This window comes from Manihot esculenta, chromosome 9 (assembly GCF_001659605.2).
Source record: "Manihot esculenta cultivar AM560-2 chromosome 9, M.esculenta_v8, whole genome shotgun sequence".
In the NCBI taxonomy this organism is placed as follows: Eukaryota; Viridiplantae; Streptophyta; class Magnoliopsida; order Malpighiales; family Euphorbiaceae; genus Manihot; species Manihot esculenta.
The window spans coordinates 5,031,482-5,049,171 of NC_035169.2; the positions used below are offsets into that span (position 1 = coordinate 5,031,482).

General features: G+C 25.8%; 1 protein-coding gene across 5 annotated transcripts; it reads left to right on the forward strand.

The window, feature by feature from the left end:
- Window positions 1-7,490: 7,490 nt before the first annotated feature.
- On the forward strand, window positions 7,491-10,968 carry LOC122721244 (putative disease resistance protein RGA1). 5 transcript variants are annotated; one of them, XR_006352037.1, is made up of 3 exons: window positions 7,491-9,890; window positions 10,367-10,445; window positions 10,767-10,968. XR_006352037.1 is itself a non-coding variant. In XM_021746713.2 (3 exons), the coding sequence occupies exons 1-2, from the start codon at window positions 7,533-7,535 to the stop codon at window positions 10,396-10,398; spliced, it is 2,442 nt and encodes an 813-aa protein (XP_021602405.2). In that variant the 5' UTR covers window positions 7,491-7,532; the 3' UTR covers window positions 10,399-10,445; window positions 10,767-10,968. The 5 variants fall into 5 exon arrangements, 3 of the variants coding, with proteins under 3 accessions (XP_021602405.2, XP_043815858.1, XP_043815859.1); XR_006352038.1 differs by having other exon boundaries at window positions 10,370-10,445; XM_021746713.2 differs by having other exon boundaries at window positions 7,491-9,942.
- The last annotated feature ends 6,722 nt before the right edge of the window (window positions 10,969-17,690 follow it).

Consider the following 17,690-nt stretch of genomic DNA (forward strand, 5'->3'; position numbering starts at 1 on the left):
TTGAATAGTAATTTGACATTTTTCTCATCTCTGGTCAGAAAAGGCAAGTCCAAACGCATTTCTGAGTTGAATATTTAAGCTTGCATTTGGACATTTTTAAAATCAGAAAGTTACTGGTGCATTTAAGTTTCTACATATCTTACTTGAATAATTTTATCGTCTCAATTTATATTTTTTTATTAATTATTGTCATCTCCTAGAGGTCTGGAGTCTATCTTGATTTTTTATTTCCTTTTAATTGTAAAATATTTTTCGGATGACTGTCTAACTAAGGATCTATCTGAATTCTCCGAAATATTATACAATTATTGTTGTATTTATGTATATCTTGATTTATATATTATTGCATGTTGTATTATGGGTTTCTATGGAGGTTAGACTTAGGATAAATTGTAGATTCTAAAACTGACCTAAGTCTTATTGTCTGTTTGATAGGTGGAAAAAGGTGAAAGAAAGAAAATAACCTAAGATAAAATAATCATGAAAAGACATTTTCTCTTATTTGGTTAAAAGAGAGAAAATAATTTAATTCAAAAGCCCTATTTGAATGAGCCATAAATAATATATTGAAATTTTAAAAATAAAAAATAAATTCTTTAGATTGAAAACGAATTGAAAATGGAAGTGACTAAATAATATAATATGTATAGTTAAATTATATGAATTAAATAGCATGAATATTAAAAGTTGTTAAAAATTTTAATTAATAAAAATACTGAAGAATTTAATTTTATAAATACAAAATATTTCAATTAAATAATTTTAAAATAAGAACTAATGAATAGATTTTCTAAACATATAAAGATCTAATGTTAATTTTTTTTTTCTTTTTTATGTAAAACTACTCTAATACACCTAGCTAATTTGTAAATTTTCAAAGGTTCCATCGTCTCCTATAGTGAAAGAGAGTAGAAAATTATCCTTATTTTCCTTCAAGTATTTTATTCTTTTTTGAGAAAAAATAAAGTGGAAAAGTGGAAAAGTGACATCAAAAGAATAATAAAGTGGAAAAGTGACATTAAAAGAATTATAAAATTATTTTATTCGAACATATAGAAAATTTTTATTATTTAATTTTTAAATATTATCATTATTAATAAATTAATTTATTAAAATATTTTTATATTTTTTTATCTATTTAATTTTATTTATTTTTATCGTTAAAAATATATTAAAATATTAAATTATAACAAATTACCAATAATATTATTGATGCTAGCTTTTGGAGAGTATTTTATTTGAAGATTTAACAAATTTACTGATGCAAATAGGCAAGCTGAAGCAGTACTCTTTTATCGACTATTGACTGTCATTGTTATTTTTTTTTTTTTCAAATATTTTGATATTTTTACCTATAAAAATTTTCTTGATAAATAATTATATTTTGTCACTAATGTTATCATTGAGAAAATTTTTTCTATCAAATAGTAATGTTTTTACCAACGTCATATGTCGTTGGTATAGTTTTCACAGGTTTTTTTTAATATTACCGATAAATTATGCAATTCAAAATTTTATTTTTATTTTTATTTGTGCAATCAAAATTTTATTACAAAGAAGATGAACCAACACGAGGATAAATCGTTTACAGATTGGGATCGAAGACTATAAATTTTTGTCATTAATATTTTTAGATAACTGTGTTAAATTCTGTCTCCCAAAGGCAATAGCATTTTATATATAATTAAAAAAATAATAATTTATATCATAAATATTTCAAAATATTTTGCAATTATATGTATAATCAAACAGTCTTTCACCTTTGATCAATAAAAATCTTATTATCGTAGAATTAATTTTAAAAATCTCGTTATCATGAGTATAAAAATTAACTCATTCAGTCATTGGTCAGCCAAATTCTTTCTCTTCAATAAATATCATCTATATTAAATATTTAATTAAATATTAATAATTATTATAAATCTAATATAAATCATATAAAGTGTTCCCCTATTTTATATAGTGAGTAAAACCTAGTCAAATTTTTGAAGAGTTTTAAGTTTATTTTATTAAAATTTTTTCAAGTTCGAACTGAATTTAAAATTTATTCATTTTAAATTCGAGCTAAATATTAATAAACTAATTAATTGGTTTAGTAAATAAATTTAGATAAATTGAGCTTTTATCGAGTCTAATATTGAATGATTTATAAACAATTTAATTTATTTACGGTATAATAAATTTTAATTTAAAAATAATAAATTTAAAACTAAATAATTTTAATTAATTAAAATACAAATTAATTTGAAAATCTATAAAAATTGAGATCTTAAATTTTAAGCAAATATTTGCAACCTCTAAAAGTGGAATCAAATTTGTGCAGAATTAAACTTTGAAAAACTAAAGTTTGGATTATAAAAATTTATGCAGATTTTGTAATCAATTTTCTTATAACATTGAGTTCAACTTATTTAACGAGTCTATTCACGAGATAATTCGTAAGTATATTCATGAATTTAGAAATAAATCAAGTTCACGAGTTTTAACGAATGAAATACTGTGAAGTTCTAACTTAACCGATTTAAAAGTCAAAAAAAGCTCAATTAAGTTTTTAAAGAGTTGAATAACTCACAAATTATTTAATTTATTTACGCTTCTAATTTTATATATTCACCCATTATAAAGAAAAAGTCTTATCCATTATCCAATTTTTATATTATAATTAATATGCTATACGTAGGGTGTTTAGAAATTTGAAAAGATGACACTCACCATTTTCTCCGTATAACTAATTGATCCACTTATATCGATGAATAGTCCATGACCATCTATGGCACCATGACAATTTTGAAAGTTCTGCGCTCATTCTAGTATTGCTCCCATTTTCCCTTGTTTCCTCAGTGATGAAAATAGGTCTTTCACTCTTTTACTTAAAATTGGACATCATATCTCTATATTTATTTGCTGCTTTTGATTTCCAAGCTTAGCAATTCCAATCCTAGCATTGACCTCCTGAGCGTCAGAATGAACTTATGGATGATTGGTGCTTATACATTTATTTGTGTTTGTAGTTATGTTTTGCTTAAAATGGTATATGGCAATGAAAATATTTATTTAACTTAATTAGCAATACCAAAATTTTATCAGCAAATTAAAAGAAATGGCAAAGAAAGGCACCCAAATCTCAACAAAGCCATGGAAATAATTCAAGTAAGGTAAAATCCTTTAACACCAAGTGATGAGATTGCCAAAAGAATTGGTGACAGCCACTATATACTAGGTAAAATCCACAAGCAAGTCCCTGTTCTTTATACCAAATTAATTGCGCAATCATATTGTACAGAGAAATTCCATTATCAAAAGCAGCAATACAACTAGCCAATCTTTAATCCATTCTTATGACATAAAAAATATGCAAGGGTAACATGAAAAGCACATTGGCTGCTAGATGATGAATGAAGGACCAATCAAAAAGTTGCATACACATGTTATCAGAATCACAACAGTATAACAATATAGATTGCAGCAAAATTGGATTTTTAAATGACACCCAATTGGTATATTTTGATGCACAAAGGTAATTTTCAATTACCCATTTAAGCTGTTAATTTTTTTTTTTTAATTCAGGCTCATATCAATTCATGTATTCTCAAACACTCGTACCAATTAAGGCTCACATAATCTAACCCTGAAAACAATTAATCAACAGTTAATAGAATATAAATTCTGAACACCCACTAACCTGCAGTTATGCCATTGTGAGGGATGATGAGAATGAAACACTAACCTGAAAAACCCAAAGAAAAACACACCATATTAACAATCCCAAACCCCTAGAAAATCAAATAAATAACCATGTCAAAACAAACCACCATTGCGAGTACCAGGAGCGACAAATGAGAGGAGACAGAGTGAGAGAGGCCGTGTGGGGCTGGGAAGAGAATGAGAGCAACAAAGAGAGAAAGAGACACCGAGAAGAAGAGGGAAAGCGCCTGAAACCTGGTTTTCTTTCTTTCTTTTTGTTTCTGAATTTAATTATTAAAATGTGCTGTGATTGCCCTTTCTTATTTATTTCCTTTTTTTTTACAGGAAATTTTAAAAATTATGTATTTCAGTTTTTTATTTTCAATTATTAATTCATTTTACTCACGCAAAATTCCATCGTTAATATTTAATTTATTTTTAAAAAGAATTCCCCAGTATTTATTATTAAAACCTTTCAATTTTTATTTTTAATTATTAAATTTATTTAACCGACGGAACAATTTCCTTTTTAATATTTAATTTATTTTAGAAAATAATAAAAGAGTACTGAAAAAATTATCAACGGCTACATTTCGTTGGAATGTTTTATTTGAGGATAAATTATATTTTAATTTTTAAATGTTAGTTTAATTAAGAGACTAATTTTTATATTTTTAAAATTAAATAATTAAAATATTTTATAATTAATCTATTAAAATAAAAAAAAATTATTCATTTTTATTGTTATTTTTTTTATTATTTTTAAATGAATAAATTATATGTTTATCCTTAAGTTTTAATATAATTAACAAATTGATTCTTATATTTTTAAATTTGAACTCTTAAATTTTTTTATAATTAATATAATTATATTTTAATTTTTTTATTTTTTTATAATTAAAAGTATGAAAATATTTTTATTATTATTTTTTAAATTAAAAATACTAAAAAGTTAAAATTTTATTTATTTTCACTCATTTATTAAAATTTAAAAACACTCACTTTTATGCAAGTTATCATATTTAATTAAATTTTAATATTTTTTACTTTTCAATACCCATTCATTAAAATATTTCAGTTTTTAATAATTTTAAAATTTTTAAAAATATTTATAATTTTATTTATTTTTAAGTGGTATCACATAACATTTAAATAAATTATAAATTTTTATAAAAATATTTTAAAATTAAATTATACCTTTAGAAGTTTGACCAATTAATAATTTTAAATTAATATTTATAATAAATGGAATAACTGTAATTTTGAACGGATTGAATATAAAAAAATTTAATGATTTAATTTTAAAAATAAAAGTATAGTTTACACAATATAAAATATTTTACCCACGTTAGCAATAATTTAAGTATTTATTGAGAGTATTTTAAGTATTTAAAATATTTATTCTCCTTTTGATCTGTTGACTAATGGAATTATAGATGAAAAAACTTTTTATTTGAACAAACTGATTATTGAAGGATTTAAGTGTTCGATTTTAAAATATAAAAACCGATTTATTAATTATATTATAAAATTAAAAAATTTAAACACTCAAATTTTATTTTTAGTTATTAATTTATTTTAACATGCAAACTTTGTCGACAGTAATATTGAATTTATTTTAAAAAATAATTATTAAAGTACTTAAAACTTACCAATGACTTTTCATTTATATGATCTAGGGAGAGGCTTCGGGACCATAGATACTTGGAAATTTTTAAATTTTATATTTAATTAGTTTTATATATATATATATATTAAAAAAAATTATTATTAAATCCATATATATTTAAAAAATTTATTAGTTAACCTTTATTTGAAAACTACTCAATTAAAATATTTTATATTTTATAAAATTAATTTTTTAATTTTTTATTAAATAAATTCTCATCCGCCTTGAATACCCTTTAATTCATTTAATTTTAATTATTTATTTTATTTTATCCATCTCATTTTCTATTTTTTCCAATCAAAAAATTTATTTTTCATCATTAAAATTTCAATTCCAATATATAAATTTATTTTTAAAATTATACATTTGCTACATAATTTAATTCTATACGTTATTTTAATTATTAAGAAGTAATTATTTCACTTAATTTCTAATCTATTTATATAATTAAAATTATTTATTAAACTATTTAAATTTAGAGAAATTAATTTTAAATTTTTATAAATAAAAGTATTTTATAAATAATATTTTATTAATTAAGAGTTTCATGGACTATTTAAATTTAAAAAATAATTTAACTTTAAAAATATAAATTCAATGGATAATAAGTTAAATAATTTAAATTTAAAAATATTTAAATATAAATTAAATATTATTTTTATCGATAATAGGTTAGATTATTTAAATTTAAGAAAATAAAATAAAAATATTATTTCTATAATTAATGGATTAGATAATTTAATAAATAAATTTTATAATAAATATTATATTAAATAGTTATGTTACTTTAATAAAATTATTTTTTTATGAGTTTGCATATCACCACTATAGTAGAAATAGTATTTTTTATAATAAATATTATTAAAATTTAATTTTATAATAAAATAAGCGATAACCTATTTATCCGTTTGAAGATATATTTTAAATAATAAAAATAAGAGTGTTATTAATATATTTTAATTAATAAAAAATAGATAAATTGTAATTTAATTATAATATATTATTAATTTTTTATAAATTTTTGAATATATATTTATTTTATATATTTTATATTATTCGTTAAAATCGGCTTTTGAACAAAATTTTTAAATCGGTCGCTGTTTATATTTTTATTTAAATATAGATTTTAAATTTTATATTTAATTGAATAAATTATTTTAAAAATTAATTATATTATAATAAATTTAAAAGCTAATATCTTATTATTTAAAATTAAAAATTTAACTGTTATCATAATTAAATATAAGATTTTAACATTTTACATCTAATAAATCTGAAAAAATAATATTGCTTCTTGGCTCTTATTTTGCATTTTTAATTTACCATTTTTCTGCTTTAACAAATCTTTGAGTTTTTAGTAAAATTATGGAATATATCCCAATACTTTTTTTTTTGAATCAAATATCCCAATACTTTTAAAATTAAATATTTTAATTTCTTAGTCTTAGATTTAATATCTAAATTAAATGTCATTTCATTTATAACATTTATTAATCAATTATTTAAATATACTAAAAAAATATTTAAATTTTAATAATATCCTCTTTCCTAATAACTAGGAAACTGTACTAGTTATTTTTTATTATTCATTAATTATATTATTTTATTTTCTTTTTAAATTCCAACAATAAATAAATAGCTTAACTAGACAAAATATTTAAATTATGTTTAATAATGGTAGCTTATAATAATTATAATAAGAAAATAAAAATAATATTTAACAAAATATAATTAAAGTTAAAATTAATAATATTCATAATAATATTTACAAATATATGAATTATTTCAATTTAGTTAATATTGAATATTTAATTTATAAAAAAGTAAATGAATAATAAGAGTAAAAAAAGTCTAATTATATTTAAAAAAATTAAAAAGTTTATATTTTTCCATTTAATAGCTAAAACATAATAATAATAAAAAGGGAATTTTATATGATATGGTTAGTGTAAATATTTAAAATTCAATAAATTTTAATTAGAAACATGAACTTATATGAGATGTAAGGAGAGAGAAATAATATGTTAATTGAATTAACTTAAAAACTTGCAATAACATGTTAGAGGGAGTTGAATGATATTTAAATTAAAGTTGAGTGATTAAATTAAAATTATGATAAAGTTGAACAAGTCCACTCATTTCATCATTTATCTTTTTCCTATCCAAACGCAACAGGTCAATGGCCGAATCTTTTCTCTTCAGCATTGCAGAAAGTGTTCTTGGGAAGTTGGGCTCTCTTGCTCTGGAAGAATTCTTCTTGGCATGGGGACTTGAAAGCGATCTTGAGAAGATTAAGGAGAACTTGAAGGTCATCAAAGCCGTGCTTTTGGATGCAGAGCAGCAGTCGTCGCAGAATCCACGGGTAGAGATTTGGCTGGAGAATCTCAAACAAGTCCTATATGATGCAGAAGATGTGGTGGATGAGTTTAAATGTGAAGATTTGGCTGGGAACACCACTCCAAAGGTATGCCGATTCTTTTCTAGCTCTAATCCACTTGCGTTCCGATTTAGAATGGGACATAAACTCAAGCAGATTAGAGAGAGGGTAGATGAAATCGCAGCTCTTAAGTCCAAGTTTGGTCTTACTGAGCGAATTTTTTATGGGCCTGTCATTCATAGGGAGAGGGAGATGACCCACTCCTTTGTAGATGCTTCTAATGTCATTGGGAGAGATCAAGCTAGAGATAACATTATTGAAATGTTGCAACATATTGATGGTGAAAATGTCTGCATTGTTCCAATTGTTGGAATTGGAGGTCTTGGGAAGACCACACTTGCTAAATTGGTGTATAATGATCAAAGGGTAGCTACTCTTTTTGAGTTGAAATTATGGGTCTGTGTTTCAGATGTCTTTGAATTAGATAAGGTGATTATTAAAATTCTTAACTCTGCATCTCCTGATAAGAAATATTTGGATATGGGTATAGACCAGCTGCAAAGATCCTTGCGAGAAGCTTTGAATGAAAGAAAATATTTACTCATCCTAGATGATGTGTGGAGTGAGGACCCTAGAAAATGGCTTGAACTGAAAGCTTTGTTAATGGGAGGTGCTAATGGAAGTAAAATTGTAGTCACCACTCGTAGCAATCGTGTTGCTGAAATCATGGGCACAGTCTCTCCCCAAAATTTGAGTCTTCTTCCACATCGAGATTGTTTGTCTTTGTTCTTTAAATATGCATTTAAAGAATATGAAGTACAACAAAATCCAAATTTGACAACAATTGGGGAAGAAATAGTGAGAAAATGCAAAGGAGTTCCGCTAGCAGTCATAACTTTAGGGTCGTTGCTCTACTCTGTAACTGATGAACGTGAGTGGAAATTTATAAGAGATAGTGAGATATGGGAATTAAAGCAGAAGGAAAATGATATTTTGCCTGCTTTAAGATTGAGCTATGAACATTTGCCATCTTACTTAAAAAGATGCTTTGCATATTGTTCAATTTTTCCCAAGGATTATCAATTGGACGATATTACATTGGTTTATTTGTGGATGGCAAATGGACTTGTTCAATCTTCCAATGAGAATCAAGAGTTAGAAGATGTTGGCTTTCGCTACTTTAAAGAGTTGTGTTCTAGGTGTTTCTTCCAAGATTTTTCTGAACATTATGGTATTGTTAAGTGTAAAATGCATGATCTAATACATGATCTAGCATTATCCATTACACAAAATGAATGCTCAATGTTTCTCGACAGCACTCAACAGATTGCCAAGAGTGTTCGACATGTATCTTTTTCCCATCCTGAATCACTTCCGAAAGATGTTCCTAAAACCTTACAAAACTTGGAATGCATGCGGACCATTTGGTTTATAAATGAAAGAAGAGAGGGAATAAGCAGTGAAATGTTCATTAAGACATGTTGCTCAAAATTTCAGTACTTGAGAGTCTTTGATTTGACTTATTCAAGCTTTGAGGAGCTGCCAGCAAGTATAGGCAATTTGAAGCATTTGAAATATCTTAATTTATGTATGAACTCTAACATCAAAAGACTCCCTAATTCAATATGTAAGTTACAAAGCTTGCAGGTTCTACTTCTCTTTGGATGTAGGGATCTTCAAGAGTTGCCCAAAGATATAAGGTGCATGATTAACCTCAGATGGCTTTGGATAACTACGCGTCAGAAGTATTTTCCAACGGGTGGAATAGGTTGCTTGAAGTCTCTTCGATTTCTTTTCATCACTGGATGTCACAAACTGGAATATTTGTTTGAAGACATGCAAGGTCTCAAAAAACTTCGAAGACTGGTCATCTCTGGTTGTAGAAGATTGATCTCTTTGCCACAAAGTATAAAATGCCTAACAACATTAGATACTCTTTGTATTGGTGATTGTGAAAACCTGGATTTGAGAATGGAGGAGGGAGAAGAAACGCAATTCAGCCTCCAAATATTAGTGTTAGGATGGTTGCCAAAAATTGTGGACTTTCCAGAATGGCTTATTCGAGGATCTACCAATAGTTTAAAAGTGTTGGAAGTTGAACGCTGCAACAACCTCAGAGCATTGCCAAATTGCCTACAGAACATGGCGTCACATCCAGAGGTTCGAATCATAGATTGTCCAAAGCTAAACAATAATCCTTTACGAATAGCTGGTGAGAGTTAATATATAGAACTATAATTCAAAATTTCTTCTAACTGTTTGTGTTATACTTTATTTTTAAACCAAGTGGATAAGTACTCTGTTTCCTTAAGTTTAAAAAGTATTTTTAAATTCATTTTCATAAATGATTTAATTTATAAAGTCTGCCACTTATTTTATTTTATTTTTGTTACGGAAATTTCATTAATTCACTTTCTTGTTTTTTTTATTTACAATATTTGATTGTATTATAAATATAGTCAAATAATGTTATAATTTAGATTATCTTAAAAAAGAAATAAATTTTAAGGGTAATGTTATAATTTTATCATATAGCAATTTAAATTATGTTTTTTTTTTCAAGGAAAAATGATTATCCTAATTAGTTTTTATTTGCTCTTATGGTAATTTGATATTTCTCTTATATCTCTGGTCAGAAGAGGCTGGTCGAAGCACATCCCTGAGTTGAGCATTTCAGCTTGCATTTGGACATTTATGAAATTAGAACATTTACTGGTGAGGTTTTCTCCTAAAATATTTAAAAATTCAATCAGCATAAATATTTACACTTGTATATATGCATTGATATACTGCAACTTCTTCTTCTTTTTTTTTTTTTTTCATTCACTGAAAATATTACAATTCTTTGATCAAGATTTTTTCCAATAAATAATGCAAAAAAATGGAGACTCAGGAGCAAAATCAACACTAAGCCAACTTAGAAATATTTTCATTTCTTGTATGGAAGGAAAACTATATATAACAAATCTTTTGAAGGGAAATAGTACAAAGCTTTGCATTGCTATCCCTTTTCTTTAAGTTTTTTTTTTTTCGCAGGTGATAGAAAAAGACGATTCAGTGTGTATGGCTTCTACTTATATTTCTTGAATGATTTGTTATCTTAATCTCTGTTTTTTTAATTAATATATTATCATCTCCTAGAATTCTGTATTTTCTTTTAATTGTAAAATATTGTTGGGATGACAGTTTAAGAATTGATTTAAGATTCTCAAATATTATAAAATTATTATTGTATTTACGTGTGGATTTAGAGGTTGAGCTTTGCTCCCTCAATTATATATTACTATATGTTGCACTTGATTATGGATTTCTATAGACAATAGACCGTTACTTTATTATTGGGTAAATTAGACTTTGAAATTTTATAGATACATTTTTTATATATTTAAAATCGAAAATTTTAGTTTCAAATTTGACGAGTGTCAGAATTCGTCAATTTAAAATTCACTTTCTTTTTCTTAACCGGTAAGAACTTATAGATAGGGTAAGTGAGTATCAATCCCACGTAGACCTCAATTTTATTTAATTTAAATAACCAAATTGAAATAGAGAAATAGTTTAATACGAAAAAGTGAGAAGAATATAGTTTTCTTTTTCTTTTTTATGAAAGTGGTTGTGCATTGGACAAACCAATAAAAATAAACTTGAAATGAACAAATAATAATAAATAATGCAATTGAAATTTGAGAAACAAATAAATAGTTAAAATTTTCGGCTGAAGGTAATCAAATTGAGGTGTTTTGCAGATGATCATTAGTTAGAATAGTGGTCAAATACGCGAATCCCACCAATTCTTCCTTATGAATAAATTAATTTATTTCGCGCTTAAATTAATTTCTAGTTAACTAACAACCCCAATACGCGTATAGATTTAATTAGTCAACTGCGTTAAGAGAAAAAAATCCAAACTTATCAATAAAAATACGCGTTTTATTTAAATCAAATCTGTTAATTTCTTAACATAAACTAATATATTAATTACTACTTGTTATTAACCCAATTAAACAATTACAGACTTAATTAGTTTAATTAGCTATAAGTTGTTTTCCCAAGAGATTCGATAGGCCTCTTGAATTCTCAAGAAAATAATAATGGAGGTGGTGTTCCTCGAAATCAAAAATTGACAAAAAATAGAAATAAAATGAATAGAGTTAGAGTGCATAACCTCACAACTTGAACAAATCTCAATTTAACTTAACTTTCAACTGAAAATAAATTGTGTAGTCACTCATGACCATAATAAAATTATAAAAATTAAGCAAAAGGAAGAGAAAAAATGGAGAAGAGAGTGGGGGGCAGCAAGAGAGGAAATAAGAGCGAGAGGTAGAATATAATTATCGATTTAATGTTATGAACCTTTATATAGGTACAAAAAAGATAAAACTTAATAATTTAAAATAAAATCTACTATTTTTATCTTATCTCTATTTTAATCTGATTGAGTTTAATTCATCTTTGAAACTGATTTTATCCTTACTTAGGTGACAAAATTTAGCTTTAGATTACAGGTTTAGATTACAGGTTTGGTCAAGATTGTAGCTCTCAGTATAAAAAATCATTTAATTCAACATTTTTTCTTTCTTTTCTCAATTTCTCTTTATAAACTGTTAAAAATAAAATTTAAATTAAAATTAAATATTTATATTAAAATACAGTAAAATCAAGAAATTAAATGAAAAAAAAATTGTGAGTTTTTGTAACTCATCAAAATTTCTTTCTACCCATAAAATCTGTAATTAATTATTTGAATACGGTAAAAGAAGAGAGAATACCTTTTAATTTCAACGGGAGAAATTGTTAATCCTTTTCTTTTTGTTTATTCTTTATGGGTGGAAGTAGTGATTTGTTTTCTTTAAATAATTTTTTTCCTTTTGCAGGTTATAAGAGGAAGCGTTCCATTGTGAATCGCTTCTGTTTGTTTTCTTTAAATAATTTATTGTCTCCATCTATATGTTTGTTTATTAATATATTGTCATATGCTATAACACTGCATTGATTGTGTATTTTCTTTTAGTTTTTATTATTTTTTAAAAAATAATTTTTATTTAAAAAATATTATCCATATAAAATAATTTCTGCAGAAAATATTTTCTATAAAAAATATATTTCATAGAAAATATTCTCCCGAATCAATTCATAGTTGCAGCCTCTATCTTTCTTACCTTACTGATTGGTATTAATCCTTACCATTATAGTTCAAGAAGCAACGATAGCTCAAAAGCCCGTAGACATCTTCCTATTAGCTTTGTGCATTCTCATCAAAGCCTTAACTTAAAAGGATTTTTATCTAAATTGTGTTGAAAAAAAAATAATAATAAAGGAGTGAGATTCAAAAATATTTGTCAAATGAGGTATTTTTTGCCAAGCTGTCTAGAAAAACTCCTTTTTGCTGCCATTTTTTTAAAATCATTCTCCGTCAGTCATCGATCACATCTTGCTGCTAAATATACAAGAGATAAGATATGATTATTTATTATTATTATTATATTTTTTATTGTAAAATATATTTTTATAACTATGATGCATAATATATTTAATTACTTTTTACATATTAAAAATTTTGAAAAATACTTCTTAAACATGTTAATTTTTATCATATCAATTAGTGTAACCCATTAAGAAATTATATAATTTAATTTAAATAAATCACGTGGTTAAATTTATTAGATTTTTTTAATTTTTAATATAATTAATAAATTAAATTTAATAGATATTTTTTAAATTATTTATTAATTATAATTAATTAATGAATATTTTCTAATTAATTTACATATAAATAGAGATTGATTATAAGGGAAGTTTTTTATAATTAGAATTAATTTATTGAAATTAATAAAAGTTTATTTTTATTTCAGTGATTAATTCTCACAAATAAAATAAATCTAATTTTTAACTAAAATTTATTTATATTATTTTCTCTCAAGTTAATTATTTAATTTTTTACTTATTATTGATTTCTTTAGTTTTATTTTTATCAAAGTCCCCTTTTTATTTCTTTGTTTATTTGCGTAGTTATTGATGGAAAGCTTTTAGTATTGTGGATAAGCTTTCATTAGATTTGGATAGATTACTTTTTGTAGATTTGACGCCATCAATATTAATTACCAAATCATATCAAAATATTAATATTTGAATTTGATAAAAATTTAAAATTGATTTAATTTTATATTCTATAAGAATATTTTATTAAGTTTTAAAATTTTCACTTGGTAAAATTTCAGAATACCCATCTAAATAAATTAATGTATAGCACATATACCTCTTCAGCAAAATTAATATAATTGATGATGTTCACATAATAATTCTTCGGATATGAACCTGCAAAATAGGAGAACAGTCTCTGATACTTAAATCAGTATATATGATAAGTAAATTATGGAATTTACTGTTGGAGAGAATAATATGAGGTTGTTAACTCCTTATATAGTGTATATTAGATAAAATTTGAATATGATATGAAATTCTAGATAAACTAAGATATGAAATCCTATCAGATAAAGATAATATTATGATATAGATAATGTTCTATTGTAATTAAGATTCTACTACTTTATTAAGAGTTATAGAGTATCCGAATAACTGATGTGATTTGAATTATTGAGACCTATATTTAATATATTTTAATATTGATCTAATCAATAGTCCCTCCTAAAGTGGTTGAATCTTTAGATTCAATACTAGATTATTTCTAGTGCCGAATTTATCGTCTTATGGGAATTTGGTGACAAATCACTATGGTGACTGCATTGACTTTTCCCTTGACGAACTTGTCGCCTTGTGTTTTGACCTTGGAGACCTTAGTTTCTTTGCTACTTGTTTTGTGATAATGATGTTTTATGGGTACATTTTAATCCAAATGAGAGGATTAAAGTTACCAATATATAACTAAAATATAAGTGTTTCAACATATGAACTTGTATGTTTAAATAAATATTACCTGACTTATGTTTCCATCTACTTTGATGGCTTGACATTGATTAGATTTGGTATTATGTTGCCATAATGAGAAGCTACATGAGTATCGTGTAATACCCGGCTAGAGTCTGGTATCAGAATTCCTACAGTTCGGTGGAATCTCGAATGTCGGAACCCTCTAGAAGGGTAATAGATATGTTTTCTAAAGTGTTTTAATATGTTTTAATGTTTTAAGTGAAAAGGAAATGAGTTTTTGAAAGAAAAGCACCAAGTGAGAAAGGCCAGGTTCGGCCGCCGAAAGTGATGTTCGGCCGCCGAACATGCATGGCTTTGGAATCACGTTTGGCCGCCGAAGGTGGTCTGGCCAACCACCTATAAAAGGCCACATGTCGGTCAATGGATAAGATTTTTCTTTGCATTCCCACGGACAGAGCTTTTGAGCTAAAAACCCAAGTTTTGAAGCTTGAAGACTTTGAGAGCGAGTTTCTCCATATTTCCACGTTAGGATCGCCTATCCTCTCGATCTTCAAGAGGAACGGACCAGAGGAACCGAAGAGATCAGCAGTGAGCACTGCTTCAGAGTTCTCAGAGTCAGTACAAAGTTAGCCAGATGTGAGTGGAACTAAACTTAATTTTTTTAATATGAGAAATTAAATGTTTTTAGCATGTTTCATGCACCATGATTATGCAATAGGTTGATTGCATTAGAATTCACTAATATGTGCATTGCATTATTTATTGAAATTGCGAACGGACATAAAGTTTGTTTCATTAGCACTCCCAGTAAAGTCCTGAGGAGCCCCATTGAAGGCCGGGCATAGTAAAGTCCTAAGGAACCCCGAGAGGGCCGGGCACAGGGTACTTCGGTACTATTGATTATATAATAAAGTCCTGAGGAGCTCCTTCGCGGGCCGGGCACTGAGGGATTTTTGATTCAGTCCGTTCGGTATGTGATTACTTGTGATGTGATGCATTTCATGTAAGCATGTTTATTAACATGTTTTTACTGTTCTACTCACTGGGCTAGTATAGCTCACCCCTCTCCCCTAACCCCAGTCTTGCAGGTTCAGAGAGCAGTGGGAGTTCCGTAGAGTACAGAAAAGAGTAAAGAGTTGTGTAATAGCATAGTGTGGACATGTAATATTTGTAAAAGAGATGTTTTAGTATTGTACAAAGTATAGTATTGTGCTTGACCCATATGTTTTGTAAGTCCCTTTTTGTATACATGGTCTGTTTATGTAAATATTTTATTGATGAGTATGAAAACCAGGCTTAATATGGTAAGAGTTTGACCCGTCTAGAGCAATGATGAGAGCTCTAATAAGGGGTTTTGTAGTACAGAGATAGTGCATGCATAGGTTGAGCCTTGGTACAGAGTAAAGTTTTATTTGTTTTACATAAAATGTATGATCATGTATGAGATTTTATAGGTACACAGAGAGTATAGCAGGCTTGCTACGGGTCCCGGCGACCTTAAGTCAATCTGGATCCTAGCGCTGGTAACGGTCCGATTTTCGGGTCGTTACATATCGGTTGTTGATGATGGTGTTCTGATTGCTTAAGAGGTGCATTAGTTACCTGAAAGGACGCTCTTACATCGCTTAGGGGCACTCTTATATTGTTTAGTGGCACTCTTACATACAATGCCTAGGGGCACTTTTATGTTGCCTAGAGCCACTCTTATATCGTCTAAGTGGGTAATTAATTACCTAAAATAGGGCTCTTATGTCGCCTAAGGACGCTTTTACATTATACAAGTGAGCAATTGATTGTCTAAATGGTGCTCTTATGTTGTCTAAGAGAGCAATAGGTCGCTTGAATTTAAAGAAGAGTCTTTCAATATGTGGAGCATACTATCACTTTAGAGTTGTGCCTCTTTTATAAGCGACATAACTTGCTAAATTCATCTGCGAAATAATTCTTGTACAATATATAAAATTATAAAAATTAAATTTATATGAAATAAATCATAATGACATATGGTCCTAAAGTTAATGCAAAGTTAAAATATCAAAGTGAAAAGTAATTATTGCTTATCATTGATTGTTAAATAAAATATATGAGATTACCGTCTTGCAATAAGATAACATGTAGTTTTTCTTTCTTCTTTTTTTTTTTTTTATAATGAAATACTCTTTTTAAGCCATTAACATAATTGCAGATCTTGTAAAATTCATACTTAACAAGGGGCTTGAGGGATATTTAAAAGTAATAATGCATGTCATTTAACGACAGTAAAATTTCGTCACTAATTTAGCAATGTCATCACAAAGTCCATCGCTTTAGTAGCAACAAATACAATTTGATCGCAAAAGATATCAAAATACATGATTAATTTCATTGCAAATTTGTCACATAAGCTTTTTGTAACGAAATATAACCCTTTAGCGATAAATATTGTTATCACAGGAACTCAATTTTCTAATTATTTTATCAGAGTTTCCTTTAAATAATACTTTAAAAAATGCGAGGAAAATACATAACTTTTTGTATTATTTTCCATAGACAATGCCAATAATGTTATTAGCATTATAATTTTTTGGACATAAACCTAGATAAGAAAGAACACTACGTTGATTATTTTGATAATGTCTCCAATACTTAAATCAATATATGATAAGTAAATTATGAAATTGATTATTGAAAATGATAATGTACTTAATTATGGAGATTGTCAGCTCCTTACACATTGTATATTAGATAGAATTTAGATATGATACAAAATTTTAGATAAAATAAAATTCTATCAGATAAAAATAATATTCTGATATTTATAATATTTCATATTATTAAAATTCTACCATTTTATTTAAAATTATAAAATATATGAATAATTGATATAATTTAAATTATTAAAATTCATATTTAATATATTTTAATATTAATCTAATCAATAATAATTCAATTAATTATTATAATATTTAAAAAATATATAGTCATTTGATATATAATAGTTCTTTTATATTATATAGTTCTATAACTTTTAATTTTATATATTATTTAATTTTTATAATTTTAAATATATATATTATTTATTAGTTTCTG

Bases quoted from the DNA above. Each gene is read 5' to 3' on its own strand.
- LOC122721244 (XM_021746713.2), top strand. From the start codon at position 7,533: ATGGCCGAATCTTTTCTCTTCAGCATTGCAGAAAGTGTTCTTGGGAAG. The intron at 9,943-10,366 runs GTGAGAGTTAAT...ATCTCTGGTCAG, and splicing joins TAATCCTTTACGAATAGCTG to AAGAGGCTGGTCGAAGCACA.